Raw genomic sequence first — 17,263 nt, forward strand, 5'->3', positions numbered from 1 at the left:
AGGTCCTTCGCATCCTTTCTAAGTTGGATTCCTAGGTATTTTATACTCTTTGTAGTAATTGTGAATGGGAGTTCACTCATGATTTGGCTCTCTGTTTGTCTATTATTGGGGAATAGGAATGCTTGTGATTTTTGCACATTGATTTTTTATCCTGAGAGTTTGCTGAAGTTGCTTGTCAGCTTAAAGAGAATTTGGGCTGAGATGATGGGGTTTTCTAAATATACAGTCATGTCATCTGCAAACACAGACAATTTGACGTCCATTTTTCCTAATTGAATACCCTTTATTTCTTCCTCTTGCCTGATTGCCCTGGTCAGAACTTCCAATACTATGTTGAATAGGAGTGGTGAGAGAGGGCATCCTTGTCTTGTTCCAGTTTTCAAAGGGAATGCTTCCTGTTTTTGCCCATTCAGTATGATATTGACTGCAGGTTTCTCATAAGTAACTTTTATTATTTTGAGATATGGTCTATCAATACCTAGTTTATTGAGAGTTTTTAGCAAAGGGTGTTGAATTTTGTCAAAGGCCTTTTCTGCATCTATTGAGCTAATCATGTGGTTTTTGTCGTTGGTTCTGTTTATGTGATGGATTATGTTTATTGATTTTTGTATGTTGAATCAGTCTTGCATCTCAGGGATGAAGCCAACTCGATCATGGTGGATAAGCTTTTTGATGTGCTGCTGGATCTGGTTTGCCAGTATTTTATTGAGGATTTTTGCATCGATGTTCATCAGGGATATTGGCCTAAAGTTCTCTTTTTTTGTTGTGTCTCTGCCAGGTTTTGGTATCAGGATGATGCTGGCCTCATAAAATGTGTTAGGGAGGATTCTCTCTTTTTCTATTGATTGGAGTAGTTTCAGAAGGAATGGTACCAGCTCCTCTTTGTACCTCCGGTAGAATTTGGTTGTGAATCTGTCTGGTCCTGGACTCTTTTTGGTTGGTAGGCTATTAATTATTGCCTCAATTTCAGAACCTGTTATTGGCCTATTCAGAGATTCAACTTCTTTCTGGTTTAGTCTTGGGAGGGGGTGTGTGTCCAGGAATTTATCCATTTCTTCCAGATTTTCTATTTTATTTGCATAGAGGTGTTTATAGTATTCTCTAATGGTAGTTTGTATTTCTGTGGAATCGGTGGTGATATCCCCTTTATCATTTTTTATTGTGTCTATTTGATTCTTCTCTCTTTTCTTCTTTATCAGTCTGGCTAGCAGTCTATCTATTTTGTTAATCTTTTCAAAAAAACCATTTCCTGGATTCATTACTTTTTGAAGAGTTTTTTGTGTCTCTATCTCCTTCAGTTCTGCTCTGATCTTAGTTATTTCTTGTTTTCTGCTAACTTTTGAATTTGTTTGCTCTTGCTTTGCTAGCTCTTTTAATTGTGATGTTAGGGTGTCGATTTTAGATCTTTCTTGCTTTCTCTTGTGGGCATTTAGTGTATAAACTTCTGTATAAACACTGCTTTAGCTGTGTCTCAGAGATTCTGGTACATTGTGTCTTTGTTCTCATTGGTTTCAAATAACTCATTTATTTCTCCCTTAATTTTGTTATTTACCCGGTAGTCATTCAGGAGAAGGTTGTTCAGTTTCCATGTAGTTGTGGGATTTTGAGTGAGTTTCTTCATCCTGAGTTCTAATTTGATTGGACTGTGGTCTGAGAGACTGTTTGTTATGATTTCCATTCTTCTGCATTTCCTGAGAAGTGTTTTACTTCCAATTATGTGGTCAATTTTAGAATAAGTGTGATGTGGTGCTGAGAAGAATGTGTATTCTGTTGATTTGGGGTGGAGAGTTCTGTAGATGTCTATTAGGTCTGCTTGGTCCAGAGCCTGTCTCTTATACACATCTAGATGTGTATAAGAGACAGTGGTAGATCTTCCTCCATCCCTTTATTTTGAGCCTATGTGTGACTTTGCACATGAGATGGATCTCCCAAATACAGCACACTGATGGGTCTTGACTCTTTATCCAATTTGCCAGTCTGTGTATTTTAATTGGGGCATTTAGCCCATTTACATTTAAGGTTAATATTGTTATGTGTGAATTTGATCCTGTCATTGTGATGTTAGCTGGTTCTTCGCCCATTAATTGTTGCAGTTTCTTCCTAGCATTGATGGTCTTTACCATTTGACATGTTTTTGCAGTGACTGGTACCAGTTCTTCCTTTCCATGTTTAGTGCTTCCTTCAGGAGCTCTTGTAAGGCAGGCCTGGTGGTGACAAAGTCTCTCAGCATTTGCTTGTCTGTAAAGGATTTTATTTCTCCTTCGCTTATGAAGCTTAGTTGGCTGCATATGAAATTTTGGGTTGAAAATTCTTTTCTTCAAGAATGTTGAATATTGGCACCCACTCTCTTCTGGCTTGTAGGGTTTCTGCAGAGAGATCCGCTGTTAGTCTGACGGGCTTCCCTTTGTGGGTAACTTGACCTTTCTTTCTGGCTGCCCTTAAGATTTTTTCCTTCATTTCAACCTTGGTGAATCTGATAATTTGGGGTTGCTCTTCTCAAGGAGTATCTTTGGGGTATTCTCTGTATTTCCTGAATTTGAAAGTTGGCCTGTCTTGCTAGGTTGGAGATATTCTCCTGGATGATATCCTGAAGAGTGTTTTCTAACTTGGTTCCATTCTCCCTGTCACTTTCAGGTACAACAATCAAATGTAGATTTGATCTTTTCACATAGTTCCATATTTCTTGAAGGTTTTGTTTGTTTGTTTTCACTCTTTTTTCTCTAATCTTGTCTTCTTGCTTTATTTCATTAATTTGATCCTCAATCACTGACATCCTTTCTTCCACTCAATTGAATTGACTGTTGAAGCTTGTGCATGTATCACAAAGTTCTTGTGCTGTGGTTTTCAGCTCCATCAGGTCATTTAAGCTCTTCTCTATGCTGGTTATTCTAGTTAGCCATTTGCCTAACCGTTTTTCAAGGTTTTTAGCTTCCTTGCAATGGGTTAGACCATGCTCCTTTAGCTTGGAGAAGTTTGTTATTACTAATCTTCTGAAGCCTACTCCTGTCAACTCATCAGACTCATTCTCTGTCCAGTTTTGTTCCTTTGCTGGCAAGGAATTGTGTTCCTTTGGAAAAGAAGAGGTATTCTGGTTTTTGGAGTTTTCAGCCTTTCTGCTCTGGTTTTTCCCCATCTTAGTGGTTTTATCTACCTTTGGTCTTTGATGTTGGTGACCTATGGATGGGGTTTTGATGTGGATGTCCTTTCTGTTGATGTTGATGCTATTCCTTTCTGTTTGTTAATTTTCCTTCTGACAGACAGGCCCCTCAGCTACAGGTCTGATGGAGTTTGCTGGAGGTCCACTCCAGACCTTGTTTGCCTGGGTATCACCAGGAGGCTGCAGAAGAGCAAATATTGCTGCCTGATTCTTCCTCAGGAAGCTTTGTCCCAGAGGGACACCTGCCTGTATGAGGTGTTTGTTGTCCCCTACTGGGAGGTGTCTCCCAGTCAGTCTACACAGGCTCAGGGATCCACTTGAGGAGGCAGTATGTCCGTTAATGGATCTCAAATGCTGTTCTGGGAAAACTACTGCTCTCTTCAGAGTTGTCAGGCAGGGATGTTTAAGTCTGTAGAAGCTGTCTGCTGCCTTTTGTTCAGATATGCCCTGCCTCCAGAGGTGGAATCTAGAGAGGCAGTAGGCCTTGTTGAGCTGCGGTGGGCTCTGCCCAGTTCGAGCTTCCCTGCTTCTTTGTTTACACTGTGAGCACAGAACTACCTACTCAAGCCTCAGCAATGGCAGTGTCCCTCCCCCCCGCCAAGCTTTAGCATCCAAGGTGGATCTCAGACTGCTGTGCTAGCAGTTAGCAAGGCTTCGTGTCTATGAGACCTGCTGAGCCAGGCAGGGGAGGCAATCTCCTGGCCTGCTGGTTGCAAAGACCATGGGAAAACCACAGTATGTGGACAAGAGTGCACGGTTCTTCCGGGTACAGTCACTCACGACTTCCCTTGTCTAGGAAAATGAAATCTCCTGCCTGCTTGCACTTCCTGGGTGAGGCGATGCCCTGCCCTGCTTCTGCTCACCCTCTGTAGGCTGCACCCACTGTCCAACCAGTCCCAGTGAGATGAACCAGGTACTTCAGTTGGAAATGCAGAAATCACCTGTCTTCTGCGTCAATCTTGCTGGGAGCTGTAGACCTGAGCTGTTCCTATTCAGCCATCCAGGAAGCACCAACCCTCTTGTAGCTTTAATTCAATTTACTCTCCAAAGTGGAATTAGTATTTTCTGACTCTAGAACATAGTCCTTGAGTAAAAGGATGTTAACCCATCATTTTGTTCTATGCTTACAATAAACACATTTATTAAGTCATATTAAGTCATTACTTTTAATGATAAAACAGAATGGAGAAAGCCCAGCACAGAAGCAATAATATGTTAGAATTCCCCTCTGTTCCCCATTCACCCCAGTGATTCTGTCATTTTCTAAAGGCAGAGTGGCCCAAGCCTCCTCACACTTGGTCAAGAGAGAGAGACCAAGGAAACTAACCTGACTTGATGAAACAAATTTCATCCTCTGGTGTCATCCAGAGCATCAAAGGCAAGCTGTGTGTGGTGTCTGTCAGTAATTAGTGGTGAGGTTTCCCAAGAAGAGATCAGGTTCCCAAGTAGATATTGAATATTGGGGCATCAGAGTTGGTAGGTGGCCATCACCTAGAACAGGAGAGGACCCCAGGTACAGGATTAGGGTACCAAACAAGGTCCTACAGGCACTAAGAAATCCAGTGAGGTTTGTCACCCAGATTTAGCAAATAAAAATGAAAAGTGCCTAGTTAAATTTGAATTTCAGGTAAACAGAGAACAAATTTTTAGTGTATGTCCCATGCAATATATATGGAATTCAAATTTATTTGGACATCCTGTATTTATGTGGCAAAGCTAACAGGGTCAAAAAATTTCAGAACCTTTATAGGATTCTGAAATTGAAACAGCATTTCAATTTTTCCTGCTTCCATATAAGATCTTTTAGTTTTCACTATCATCTTCTAGGTCATTATGCTGAAGTCTCTGGTCGTAGGTAAGACCCAAGGAGTCTATTTCCAAAATGATAATATCTGTAATTTTAGTTCTAATTTACATAATTAAATTTTACACTTATATAGATCCTTTCCACAATAGTATATGGTGGGTGGTTTCTTTTTGAACATAAAAAGGTATTTTATGGATAAAGAGTAAAAAGTGTCTTTCTCTTCAGATAGTTCATTTTTCATAATTTACCAGTGTTCATGTCTTATAATCAGTTTGTGGAGAAGACAATTTACAAAATGAAATGTGAATATCTATAGGAACTCTTTATTATCTATACAATAGACTTTATTTTAAACAGAAAATCAGTAATTAAAAATTATTTCTGCTTGTGTTGGTTGTCCTTGGGAAGTATTTTGTTTAAATGAGATAAAATATTGAAAGTATACAGTTTGGTCTCTTTCTTCCCACCCAGGTCCTGCACCCTTCTTAATTTTCTCCCACGGAAATAGTATCTTTAGGATTGACATGGAAGGAACCAATTATGAGCCATTGGTGGTGGATGCTGGTGTCTCAGTGATCATGGATTTTCATTATAAAGAGAAAACAATCTATTGGGTGGATTTAGAAAGACAACTTTTGCAAAGAGTTTTTCTGAATGGGTCAAGGCAAGAGGTAAAATATCATTACCTGCAGTGTTTGAGCTGTTTTTGTACAGGCTGACAAATATAATATATTGAATTCTTAATGTATAGATAAATGAAAATTATATTACAATTCAAATGTGTGTCTGCCAAATATAGGCGTTTATTTAATCTACATATGTGGTAGTATATTATTGAGTAAGTTCACACATTGATATTCAGAAGCCCCAAAATGAGAAAGTGAAGATATGAATGTAATTTTGAAAATATCTGAGTTTATTAAATCAGATCACCATTTTATGAAGATAGATTATTTGCATGATTATTTCTTGCTATTTGTAAGGTACCCCAGTAGTTCTCAGGTGGGGGGCAGTTTTTTCCTGAGGGAACAATTGGCAGTGTCTGGAAACATTTTTGGTTGTCACAAGCGGATGAGGTAGGAAGGTGGAGACGATAAAGGCATCTAGTGGGGAAAGGCCTGGGATGCTGCAAAACATCTCACACTGTGCAGAACAGCCCCAGAATAAAGAATTATCCAGCCCGGAATGTCATTAGTGCTGAAGTTGAGAGAACCTGTTTTATCTGTATAAAATCTCCATCATGGGTGTTGTCACCTGACATGTAGAAAGAAAACTTTTCTTCTTTTTATTCTCACAGTGGTTGCACTCTGGAAAAAAATAATAGAGCAGATGACAGATACAAGGTACTTTACTTCAAGTACATACAAAAGATCCTTAATCTTTCTATTTAGCTGGTAGAACCCTTGCATGAGTCCCAGGAGGAATGTTTCTCTCAATTCGGTGATGGATTACAAAGATCATGTGCCTAGAGAAACTTTAAGAGTTGATTTCTCAACACAAAGTGCACAATTTTTTTTTGTTTTTTAGCCAAATCTTTCTCTTTCCAATTATTCTTAAAAGCTTCAATTAGGTGCTAATCTGTTTTATCACATCTCCAATACTTGCTAATCTCACTTTTAACAAGGATGGCTACTCATTATCCTCCAGACATGTGGTAGTATAGTTTCAAACTCTTGAGTCTAAGAATCTGAAGGGTTTCCTATCAAGAACATGGAAAAACTTAAAATAGTTGTGAATTTATGTCAAGTCATTAGGAAAGGATCAGCCTGATGCCTAAAATTCCATCCCTATATTCCTTCCTTTGGGTTAAAACATTGCTTATAAAGGACAACTGTTAAAATGCAAACAATTTGCCTGGGTGAGCTAGTTTATGAATGTATTAGGTTGGTGCAAAGGTAATTGCGGTTTTGGCCATTATTTTCAATGGTAAAATAAGTTGGCTAGATTTATTTACATGAGATGTAGAAATAGCACAGGCTCATGAGATTATGCAATTTCAGCCCAACTCTGATTTCAATGGTGTCACCTGGGTAGCTGGATCTCGGCCATGGTGGAATATTTACACCATGAAAATCTTCAACAGTACAAATTGGGGCTTCTGCCCACCTCGCAACCTCCATTCCCCAAGAAGACCAGCTTACCTGCCGCTGGCTGAAATTAAGAGACGAAAAGTTTTGGTTGGGCATTTTTATCATGAAAGAGCTGGGAATACAGCCCAAGGCGCATAAAAAGATGCCCTGCTACTCTGGTCACAGTGTGAGGGCATGAAGGACTGTGGAAAGGAAGAGGCCTATTGGAGGAAGAGGGCCAGAAGAATAAAGGCCAAAAGAAGAATATATATATTCTTTATATAAAGAATAAAGAGAAATTCATCAAGTTCATATCTGTAAGCTCAAACTCCAAGGAAATCTTGCAAAGCTTGGAATTGAGTTCAGTTGAAGATCTGGAAAGTTCCATTAGCAAATGGAATTGAATAAGCTGTCTTTACGGTTGCAGCAAAATTTCACCATTACTGTAGTTGAAATGATTAACACATGATGGTTGGCTGCCTAGTTTAAATAGTGTGTAGGATAATTTTTAGTTTCAAAGCTGTGATATAAATACTGTTTCCAGAAATATTTACTTAGGGGTCGGAGAAGGTTTAATAATGCTGCATCAAAACAAAGACACCATATCTGTGACTACTTTATTATTTAAACAATTTTGGAAATGCATAAAGATGACAAGTTCTTAAAATAATAGACTTTTTATATATAACAATTAAAATAATTTTTTGTGAATGGAGAAATATTAATAACTTTTAAAATTTGATTTTGCAGATATTATGTAATATAGAGAAAAATGTTTCTGGAATGGCAATAAATTGGATAAATGAAGAAGTTATTTGGTCAAATCAACAGGAAGGAATCATTACAGTAACAGATATGAAAGGAAATAATTCCCACGTTCTTTTAAGTGCTTTAAAATATCCTGCAAATATAGCAGTTGATCCAGTAGAAAGGTAAATTCTGCTGTATTCAGACATTGAAATATATTTACAAATCTAGTGAAGATTGATAGAATTGTAACATTTTAAATTCAAAGGGATCCTCTCACTGAGACCAAAACTCTCTTTTGTAGCACACAGGCACCATTTTCCGTAGGACAGTTGCCTGCATTTCAACTGAGACAGGATCCCTTCATAAATATTCCTAAGTATCATGGTTTTCTGCTATAGAGGCATAATTCCCCTTCTAACTTGAAATTGCTTGTAATGTTACAATAGGGCAGTGTTTGCTTGTTGAATAAATTTTCATTCAAAAAAGTCAAACATGCCCTGTGCAGGAGCTGCTGAAACATTGAGAGAGTTGGCCATTTAAGACACTATACGTTCATTTTTGGGTCTATGTAATGTGTTTTCCCTCAGGTTTATATTTTGGTCTTCAGAGGTGGCTGGCAGCCTTCACAGAGCAGATCTTGATGGTGTGGAAGTGAAGTCTCTGTTAGAGACATCAGAGAAAATAACGGCTGTGTCATTGGATGTGCTTGATAAGCGGCTGTTTTGGATTCAGTACAGCAGCGAAGGAAGCAATTCTCTTATTTGCTCCTGTGATTATGATGGAGGTTCTGTCCGTGTTAGTAAACATCCAACACAGTAAGTTTTACTCTTGGTATAAAATAAAACAGTTGTCGTTTGAAGTCCACAAGATAAATTAATTTTACTTTTGTCAACAGAACTGGTATAGTAGTTTAGGACATAGATTTTGAATCCAAAAGACTTGAGTTCAAGCTCCAGATTGAACTCATCTGTTAGATGAGTGACTTTGAGTAGGTTCTATAACTTCTCTTATCCTCAGTTTCCTTTAATGTGAGGATAATCATAGCATCTCTCTCTTGGGATTATTGTGAAGGGAAAGTAAATGAATACAAACAAAAATAATTAACAGAGTATTTGGCACGTAATAAGTTCTCACATGTTGATCATAGTTATTCTTTTTGGAATTATTATGTTATATATATTTTTATATTTCATTAGTTTGCTATCATGCCAGCAACTGACTTTCCAGCTTTGTGGCAAAAGGCAGAAATTAGTCATGTGAAATTGATGTCACTAGAAACCCATTCTTACCCGGTTCCTATGTTCTTCCCCATTTTCATCACACTTATTGGATGACTAAAAGATTAATGAAATAATGGATCTGGAGCTAGAAATTATGTCTTATTAGCTCAGAGTATGATGACATAAATAAAATTTTAAACTTAATATACTTTTCTAAACGTAAATGAGAAACAATGGAAAAGGTAGGTAGTTAAAACTTAGACAATAAATTGAAATGAAGTAAAACTCTAATAAGCCAAGGAACAAATGTTCTATTGTTCTTTTTTCTTTTGTGGTTGCTTTTTAGGCACAATTTGTTTGCAATGTCCCTTTTTGGTGACCATGTCTTCTATTCAACATGGAAAACGAGGACAATTTGGATAGCCAACAAACACACTGGAAAGGATATGGTTAGAATTAACCTCCATCCATCATTTGTACCACCTGGTAAACTGAAAGTAGTGCATCCACTTGCACAGCCCAAGGCAGATGATGATGCTCGGGAGCGTGGTGAGTCATCATTGACCTTGTGCGGGGCCTGACACATAGTTCCCACCCATTTACCTGCTTGAGCCAGACAATGAGGGCTTGTAGGGGGAAAAATATTTTTTTCTTCAACCCTCATATATTCTTAGTTATAATAGACCCCTGTAAGAAAAGGCAGATTAACAAGAGAAAAACAAATAGAAGTCCAGCAATGGTGGCTCACACTTGTAATCTCTACACTTTGGAAGGCTGAGGTGGGAGGATTGCTTGAGGCCAGGAGTTTGAGACCAGCCTGGACAACACAGCAAGACTCTGTCTCAAAAAAAGAAAGAAAGAAAGAAAGAAAGGAAGGAAGGAAGGAAGGAAGGAAGGAAGGGAGAAAGAATAACAAATAGAAAAGGATTAGCATGCATATTTGTATATACATGGGAGAAACCTGGGGAATTAGTAGCTGTCAAAGAGGTGGCTTTAAATGCCAGCTTATGTAGTATCTTTAATAAAGAACAGTAAATTTTTAGAGAAGTGACAAGACAGAGGAAAAGGACTTTGAGTTTCTATGGGCAGCAAGTTGGGGGAAGGCAAATAAATGGCAGCTAAATGCTAGTTAATAAAGCTTGTTGGCTGGGCATGGTGGCTCACGCCTGTAATCCCAGCACTTTGGGAGGCCGAGGCAGGTAGATCACAAGGTCAGGAGATGGAGACTATCCTGGCTAACATGGTGAAACCCCATCTCTACTGAAAATACAAAAAAATTAGCTGGGTGTGGTGGTGGGCGCCTGTAGTCCCAGCTACTTGGGAGGCAGGAGAATGGCGTGAACCCAGGAGGTGGAGCTTTCCGTGAGCCAAGATTGCACCACTGCACTCCAGCCTGGGCAACAGAGCAAGACTCTGTCTCAAAAAATAATAAATAAATAAATAAATAATAAAATAAAAAATAAAGCTTGTTAATGTAGATACCTCCGCAGCCATTGCGAGGCCATAAGGATCTAAAGTTGTCTTCAGTGGTTAACTTTTGTGATTCCTGGTAGAGAGGGGGTACCTATTGTCTTTGTAAATCTGTGTCTTGCATTTAGGCAAATAGAGATAGCTTTTCTGTATCTATTTCTTTTTAATTGTTTGAAGCTCAACAATCTTTCCTATTTTGGAGTGGCATATTCTGGTATCTACAGGGCCATCTCTGATTTTTCCCACTGTCGCACCCCCAATTTCTAATCCAACACCAAATCCATTCCATTCTACCTTCTAAATACTTTTCAAATGTCCACTTCTCTTCTCTACTGCCACTGCCATAGTCTAAACAGACAGGCACTTTTTGTTTCGCCTACTACAGTAGTCGCTCAACTGATCCTTCTGTTTTCTGAATCTGATCCATTCATTCTCCTACACAAAATCTGTCAAAAGCTTTTCTTTGCACTTAGGTTGAAGTTCAGCATTTTACCAGTCTCGTCAATATTTGACCAACCTGCTCTAGTGATCTCTGCCCTCACTAGAATTTAGTGCAAGTCTTGCTATAACTCCTCAAACATGCTAATCTCCTTCATTCCTTTAGGGTTTTGCAGACACTCTTCCTTGGCTTAGACTTCTCTTCAGTTCTGAGCTTAAATGTCATGTCCTCAGATAGGTCTTCTCTGATAAGCCAATCAAAATAGGCCCCCTCACCTCTTACTTTTTTCATAGTACACCTTTCATTGAACCCATCACAAGGTGTAACTACATACACATTTGCTTTCTTTGGATTCTCTCTCCCATTTGATTGTAAGTGCCATACAGGTAGAAACCATGTATATTTTGTTTGCTTTTTTTAGCCACCATATATACAGTAGGTATTTATAAATAAATTTTAGATGGTAAATATTAGTGAAAAGAATAAGTGATTGACTGAATCTAGTAACAGTCCCAAATTTCCACCTGTAAATGTGGTCTTCTCTGTTTGAATTTTTTTTTTAATCTGTAAGATCTTATTTATTAAGATCTTAAGCCTCACCCCTGAACTCAAATGGGATGGGATAAGGAGTAAGGAAAGAGGTTACAGGAGGCAGAAAACAAAGCCCAGCTCTTCCAAGCTCACCACCTAGCCAAGGTCCTCGAATTCCTGAGGGAACCCAGGGCTGGAGGCTGGGCTGCAGGAAGGCAGCATTCCTGGGAGGTTCCAAGTTCTGGACAGGGGTACAGAGCTGTTGCATGTGTGGGGGCTGGGGTAAGGGAAAGGCTCCAGAGCTACTTTCGTTCACATCTTCAACCATTCTCTCTTCCACTTGCATGTTCATCTCACCATTCCTGACCCAGCCAGCCCCTTATCACTGAGTACTGCTGCTGCTGCTGGTCCTCTCCTCCCCAAATCCACCTGCCCACTGGCATCTAGCTCCTCCTCCAGCCACACCCACACTCACTCATCCCCTTCCTCACAATGACTGCACCCAAACGACACTGTACTGGGGAACCCGGCTTGGTCACTCAGATGTTAACTAAAGGCCCAAGGGAATGTGCTGGACAAGGTCCCCCCACCCCCAAGACCAAGGACCCTAGGTTTTCCTTGCCCTGGAGGGAGCCAGACACGGGAACAAGGGAGAGGGTGGAGATGGGGTAACCAGTCCACAGGTCTGCAATCCTCAAAAAAAAAAACAAACAACAAAAAAAACAACCCTACAGACAACTCTCAGAACTAGCAAATAAGGGCCCAAAGCCATTTCCAACCATCCCCACTCATTTTTTTCTCCAGACAATGGTCCAGCCATCTTCCACTATATCCTCTTCCTTAATAGTCTGAGCGTCTGGATCAGAGGGTTCAGGCTGGGAGCAGACACCATCTGTGGCAGCCCCATCATTCGGAGCTGTGACCTCCATGTCTTCCACACTGTCCACATCATCTTCATCCTCATCAGTCTCTCTAGCTGTTTTAAGTGCAGTGGCTGTGACCTTGCGTTTTCTTTGAGTGATGCGAGAGGCCATCTCCCTCAGAGCAGCCCCGTCGCCCCTCTGGAAGTGGTGGAACATGGTCTGCAGTTGCTGGCTCACCTGGGGCAGACTCCCGTCTTCCACAATTGTATCAAACTCGTTGGTCAACAGCTCTCCAGGGAAGTCTTCCACCTCACCTAGCTCCAAGTCAGCATTGAGCATTAAGTAATCCTCCACTGCACACCCCAGCCACTTGGCCTTCTCCTGGCTGTGCACACCCCCGAAGCCATTTTCCACAGCGATCTGCAAGGCCGGCCAGGCCTCCAGGGCCGCGCAGACCCCAGCCCGGAAAAGAGCTCGCGCATCTTCTGCAGCGCCCGCCATTATCCGGCCCCGGTCCCTGAATTCTTTACCATGTAATTGTTTTTAAAAAGTTTTTAGGCCTGTAATCCCAGCATTTTGGGAGGCCGAGGCAGACAGATCGCTTGAGGTCAGGAGTTCGAGACCAGTCTGGCCAACATGGCAAAACCCTGTCTCTACAAAAAATACAAAAATTAGCCGGGCATGGTGGCGCATGCCTGTAGTCCCAGCTATTTGGGAGGCTGAAGCAGGAGGATCGCTTGAACCCAGGATGTGGAGGCTGCAGTGAGCCAAGATCGCTCCACTGTACTCCAGACTGGGTGACAGAGTGAGACTCTGTCTCAAATTAAAATTTAAAAAAAAATTTGTTAGGGTTTTGTGAAATACCACAAGGAGCCTACAGAAAAAAAAAGTTGTCAGGTTTAAAAAATTTGTTATGATCGTTAGGCTGCTCAATGTACCTCGTAAATGATGTGCCACTAACATCTCGCCTTTATGTAAAAGTTTTATTTCAAGAAGGTTTTAAAATAGATTTAATGTTAGCCTCAAATAGCTCTCTGAAGTGCAGAAATAGAGATAGAATTGTTTATATCTTCTACTTTCTTTCTTTCTTTTTTTTTTTTTGAGATGGAGTCTTACTCTGTCACCCAGGCTGGAGTGCAGTGGTGCGATCTCACTTTAATTCACAAAGCTAGAGTTGTGGGAAATAGCTCAACTGTGGGTTCTAGCACCACATTAAATAGCAACAACCTAGTGGCAATGCTATAAAATAGATGGGTGAATCCATAATAGTAGTGTAGATCGTCTACACATAAAGGTAGTGAATCTGATACACTGCCACATACCTTCCATGGGAAATTTCAACTCAAGCTGTCTTCACATACAACTCATTGTCTGAGTGGTGATGACTCACAACCAAATCATAACCAATAACCATTATGAACAAGTATTTACTGAGTCCCAGTGTTTACTGAGTTCCATTCGTAATGATTAGAGATATGCCTGCCATCATCATCATCCTCTCTTACATTTATATGTAACCTCCGAATTTTCAAAGTGTTTTCATGGGCTTCAGTTTATCGGTTTGTCACAGCAATGTTGTGAGACAGGAAGGATAGGAATAATTGTACTCATTTCGTAATTGAGAGACCTGAAGAAATAGATCATCTTTTCCATGATTACATAGCTAGTTAATGATGAATGTGGGAGAAAATGTCCTATCATCAATCTCTCAGTTTAGTGTTCTTTCTACCATAAATATATTGTGTCTTCAGAGCCCCTCACTACTTAGCCTCTGTGACAGGGAGTTCAAATAGGATAACTGAAAGCGTGAATTTCAGAAGAAAATCTACAATGATTCACTAAAGAGCAGTCCCAAACAATGTGGCAAGTAATAGAATTTGATTGGAAAGCCTCTGCCAGCTGCAGAGCCACAGATAAACCTGGAACCCGGAAGACAATTGGTATTGGAGATTGGCTTAGGGTACTGACCAAAAGATGCGCTTCACACATACTCCAAGTGCAAAGGACTTTTGATTTCAGGGGCACTGTTATTTTGGCGATTATTGATTTGGTTTAAATTGTTTTAGTGTCTTAGAAAGCAGGAGCTCTTTACCTGTGATGTAGGGCCTGTGGATCTCTTGATTTTAGGGTTAGATGAAAAAATATGCACTGTTCCACCTAGGGAGATGGTATATAAATTTTATCAGGTTTTCAATGTGTCTGACATCCTTCAGATTTTTTTTTTTTTTTTTTTTGAGACGAAATCTGGCTCTGTTGCCCAGGCTGGAGTGCAATGGTGCGATCTCGGCTCACTGCAACCTCCATCTCCTGGCATCAAGCAATCCTCCTACCTCAGCCTCCTGAGTAGCTGGGATTACAGGCGTGCATCACCACATCTGGCTAATTTTGTTGTATTTTTGGTAGATGTGGGGTTTCACCATATCGCCCAGGCTAGTCTCAAACTCCTGAGCTCAAGCGATCTGCCTGCCTAAGCCTCCCAAAGTCCTGGGGTTACAGGCATGAGCCACTGTGCCCAGCCTATCCTTCAGATGTAAAGATATACTTCTCTAGAGGCTGGTTAGTTCCTCATGGATATTATGCCTAAATTGCAGCTCCTCTGGTGATCTGGAAGGTAGTACTTTGCTTTACAAAGCATTTAGTAGTGAAGCTACTTCAGTGAAGAAATAACAGAAAAATCATATAATCTGGTTGATATTATTTTTGTTATAAAATATAAATATTTATACAAATATGAATATCAATAAACTTACTTCTTGCAAAATGCCTAAGCTATCATTTATCAAAGCATGTTCTACAAAACTCTAGTACTTTTTTTTTTTTTTTTTTTTGAGACAGTCTCTCGCTCTATTGCTGAGGCTGGAGTGCAGTGGTGCAATCTCAGCTCATTGCAACCTCTGCTTTCTGGGTTTTAAGCAATTCTCTCTGCCTCAACCTCCTGAGTCACTGGGATTACAGGCACCCACCACTATGCCCAGCTAATTTGTATTTTTAGTAGAGACGGGGTTTTGCCGTATTGGCCAGGCTGGTCTTAAACTCTTGACCTCAGGTGATCCACCCGCCTTGACCTCTCAAAGTGCTGGGATTACAGGCATAAGCCACAGTGCCTGGCCTCAAAACTCTAGTTCTATGGGATTTAATGAGGTTACTTAGGAGAAAAAACCTTTCGGGGTCAAGCAATTTAGAGATGGTGTGTTCAATAAAGTTGAATGAGTTTTTTCTCGAGTGGAATTTCTCAGAACCATTCATATGGTTATGTGCATCATTACTCTCTAACAGTGACACAACCCATGTCATTTTTCTGTTTTATTTCCTATGCAGCAGCCCACAGGACTCTTGAATCTATTATTTGTAGTTCAGACCTCTTTTCTGGGGGGGGCTCTAGAGAAATTTTTTTTAAAAAGGACTCAGGCATAATGAGTGTCGGGCTGCAAAGATCTGCTGCAGAGTTAAGCTACAGAGACAATTGACTTTAAACATGGGAATTTATTCATAATATACAAAAAGGAGCAGCCCTGGTGAAGACTGCCTGGCCAAGGCAAGGCAGGGGTTTGCAAAAGGCAAAGCCACAGAACTTCACGTGGAAGATTGGTTTGTTGGTTTGAACAAGTCCTTGATTTGCAGATTCAGGTTGTCTCGTTCTGGAGGAGCTTCATGCTGCAGATATATCTGCATGCTGCACCCCAAGTCCAAGTAATAGAGCCACAGTTTTACCATCAGGCTGTTTTCTGATGATCTGACCAGTTTCCTAAAGAGCAGTTGCCCTGGTCCTTCTTCTGGGCCATGTTTGCTTGCTGTCTGCACCTTCCAAGCTCAGGGTCCTGCAGGGGGCCCATAAAATGCGTGTGTTTGGGCTCAGTAAAAATATCCTTATCAAGGCCCTTATAATTATCTGCCTTGTAAGCATGTCTACTTGGATTTCTTCCAAGTGTTTCAGACTCAAAGAAAATAACTGACCTAGCAACTTTCACCTCCCTCTTCCCCAGCTCCTCTCCCTCTAGTGTAATCAACTCAGTGAATGGCATCACTCTCCACCCCATCTCCCAAAGCAAAAACCAAGGAGTTGCCTGTTCCTTCGTCTTCCTCACTCTCATCCCATGAAATCAATCTCTGCATCCCAACAATTCTACCCTTTACGATCTAACCACTGTGCCCTTCCCACAGGTTTCTCTCTCCAGCATCCTCCTAACTAGTATCTCTGTCTCCATTTTCTCTGCTGCAGGGAGCATAATCTCTCAAAAAGAAGGCCCAGTCATGTCACTGTTTGATTAAAATTTGCTGACAATTCCTAACCACCAATAATTATAGTCTCTTCCTCAGGTTCACCAAGTCTTCTGCTCATTTCTCAGCTTCTTCTCTCAACCCTTGTTTGTATTACATTCTCTGTTGCAACCATTCTCAAAGATGTACTTTCCTTTCATGAGGTACACTTGCTCTCTTCTCCAGCCTGGTCTGCATACTCAGGAACTCGCCACCTCTGTCCCTTCACTGGCTGTCTCCCCTCATTCTTTGAGAAACAGGTCCAACGTGACTTCCTTCAGGAACACCTTCCTTGATCCACTGTGAGCCAAAGTTAGCTGTTCCAGAGAATGTGTTCTCAGAGAATTTCCCCAATCATATGACACTTACCATGCTTTGCTGTAGTTGTCTGTCTTTTTATATTCCTTAGTCCTTGGAGGACAGAGAATACAACTCTCCATTGCATTCTCAATGCCTAAACCACTTTAATAAACAAGAGTTGAAAAAACAAGCGAGCCAGGCACGGTGGCTCACACCTGTAATCTCAGCACCTTGGGGGGCTAAGGCGGGTGGATCACCTGAGGTCAGGAGTTTGAGGCCAGCCTGGCCAACATGGTGAAACCCTGTCTCTACTGAAAAAATAAAATAAAATAAAATACAAAAAGCAGCTGGGTGTGGTGGCATCCGCCTGTAATCCCAGCTATTTGGGAGGCTGAGGCAG

General features: G+C 40.6%; 1 protein-coding gene and 1 pseudogene across 4 annotated transcripts in view; one reads left to right on the forward strand and one right to left on the reverse strand.

The window, feature by feature from the left end:
- EGF (epidermal growth factor) overlaps window positions 1-17,263 on the forward strand; it is a 107,823-nt gene that overhangs the window by 23,846 nt on the left and 66,714 nt on the right. For all 3 annotated transcript variants that reach the window (XM_011970570.1, XM_011970571.1, XM_011970572.1), the window contains exons 2-5: window positions 5,436-5,635; window positions 7,784-7,965; window positions 8,371-8,598; window positions 9,350-9,552. In XM_011970570.1, coding sequence (XP_011825960.1) covers window positions 5,436-5,635; window positions 7,784-7,965; window positions 8,371-8,598; window positions 9,350-9,552 — 813 coding nt within the window. The remainder of the gene's footprint in view (window positions 1-5,435; window positions 5,636-7,783; window positions 7,966-8,370; window positions 8,599-9,349; window positions 9,553-17,263) is intronic.
- Window positions 11,464-12,817, reverse strand: LOC105532398 (annotated as a pseudogene). Its single transcript, XR_001004967.1, has 2 exons — window positions 12,168-12,817; window positions 11,464-12,136 (listed from the first exon to the last, which is right to left on the reverse strand). The product of XR_001004967.1 is annotated as a pre-rRNA-processing protein TSR2 homolog pseudogene (transcript).

This window comes from Mandrillus leucophaeus, unplaced genomic scaffold (genome assembly GCF_000951045.1).
Source record: "Mandrillus leucophaeus isolate KB7577 unplaced genomic scaffold, Mleu.le_1.0 Scaffold956, whole genome shotgun sequence".
NCBI lineage: Eukaryota > Metazoa > Chordata > Mammalia > Primates > Cercopithecidae > Mandrillus > Mandrillus leucophaeus.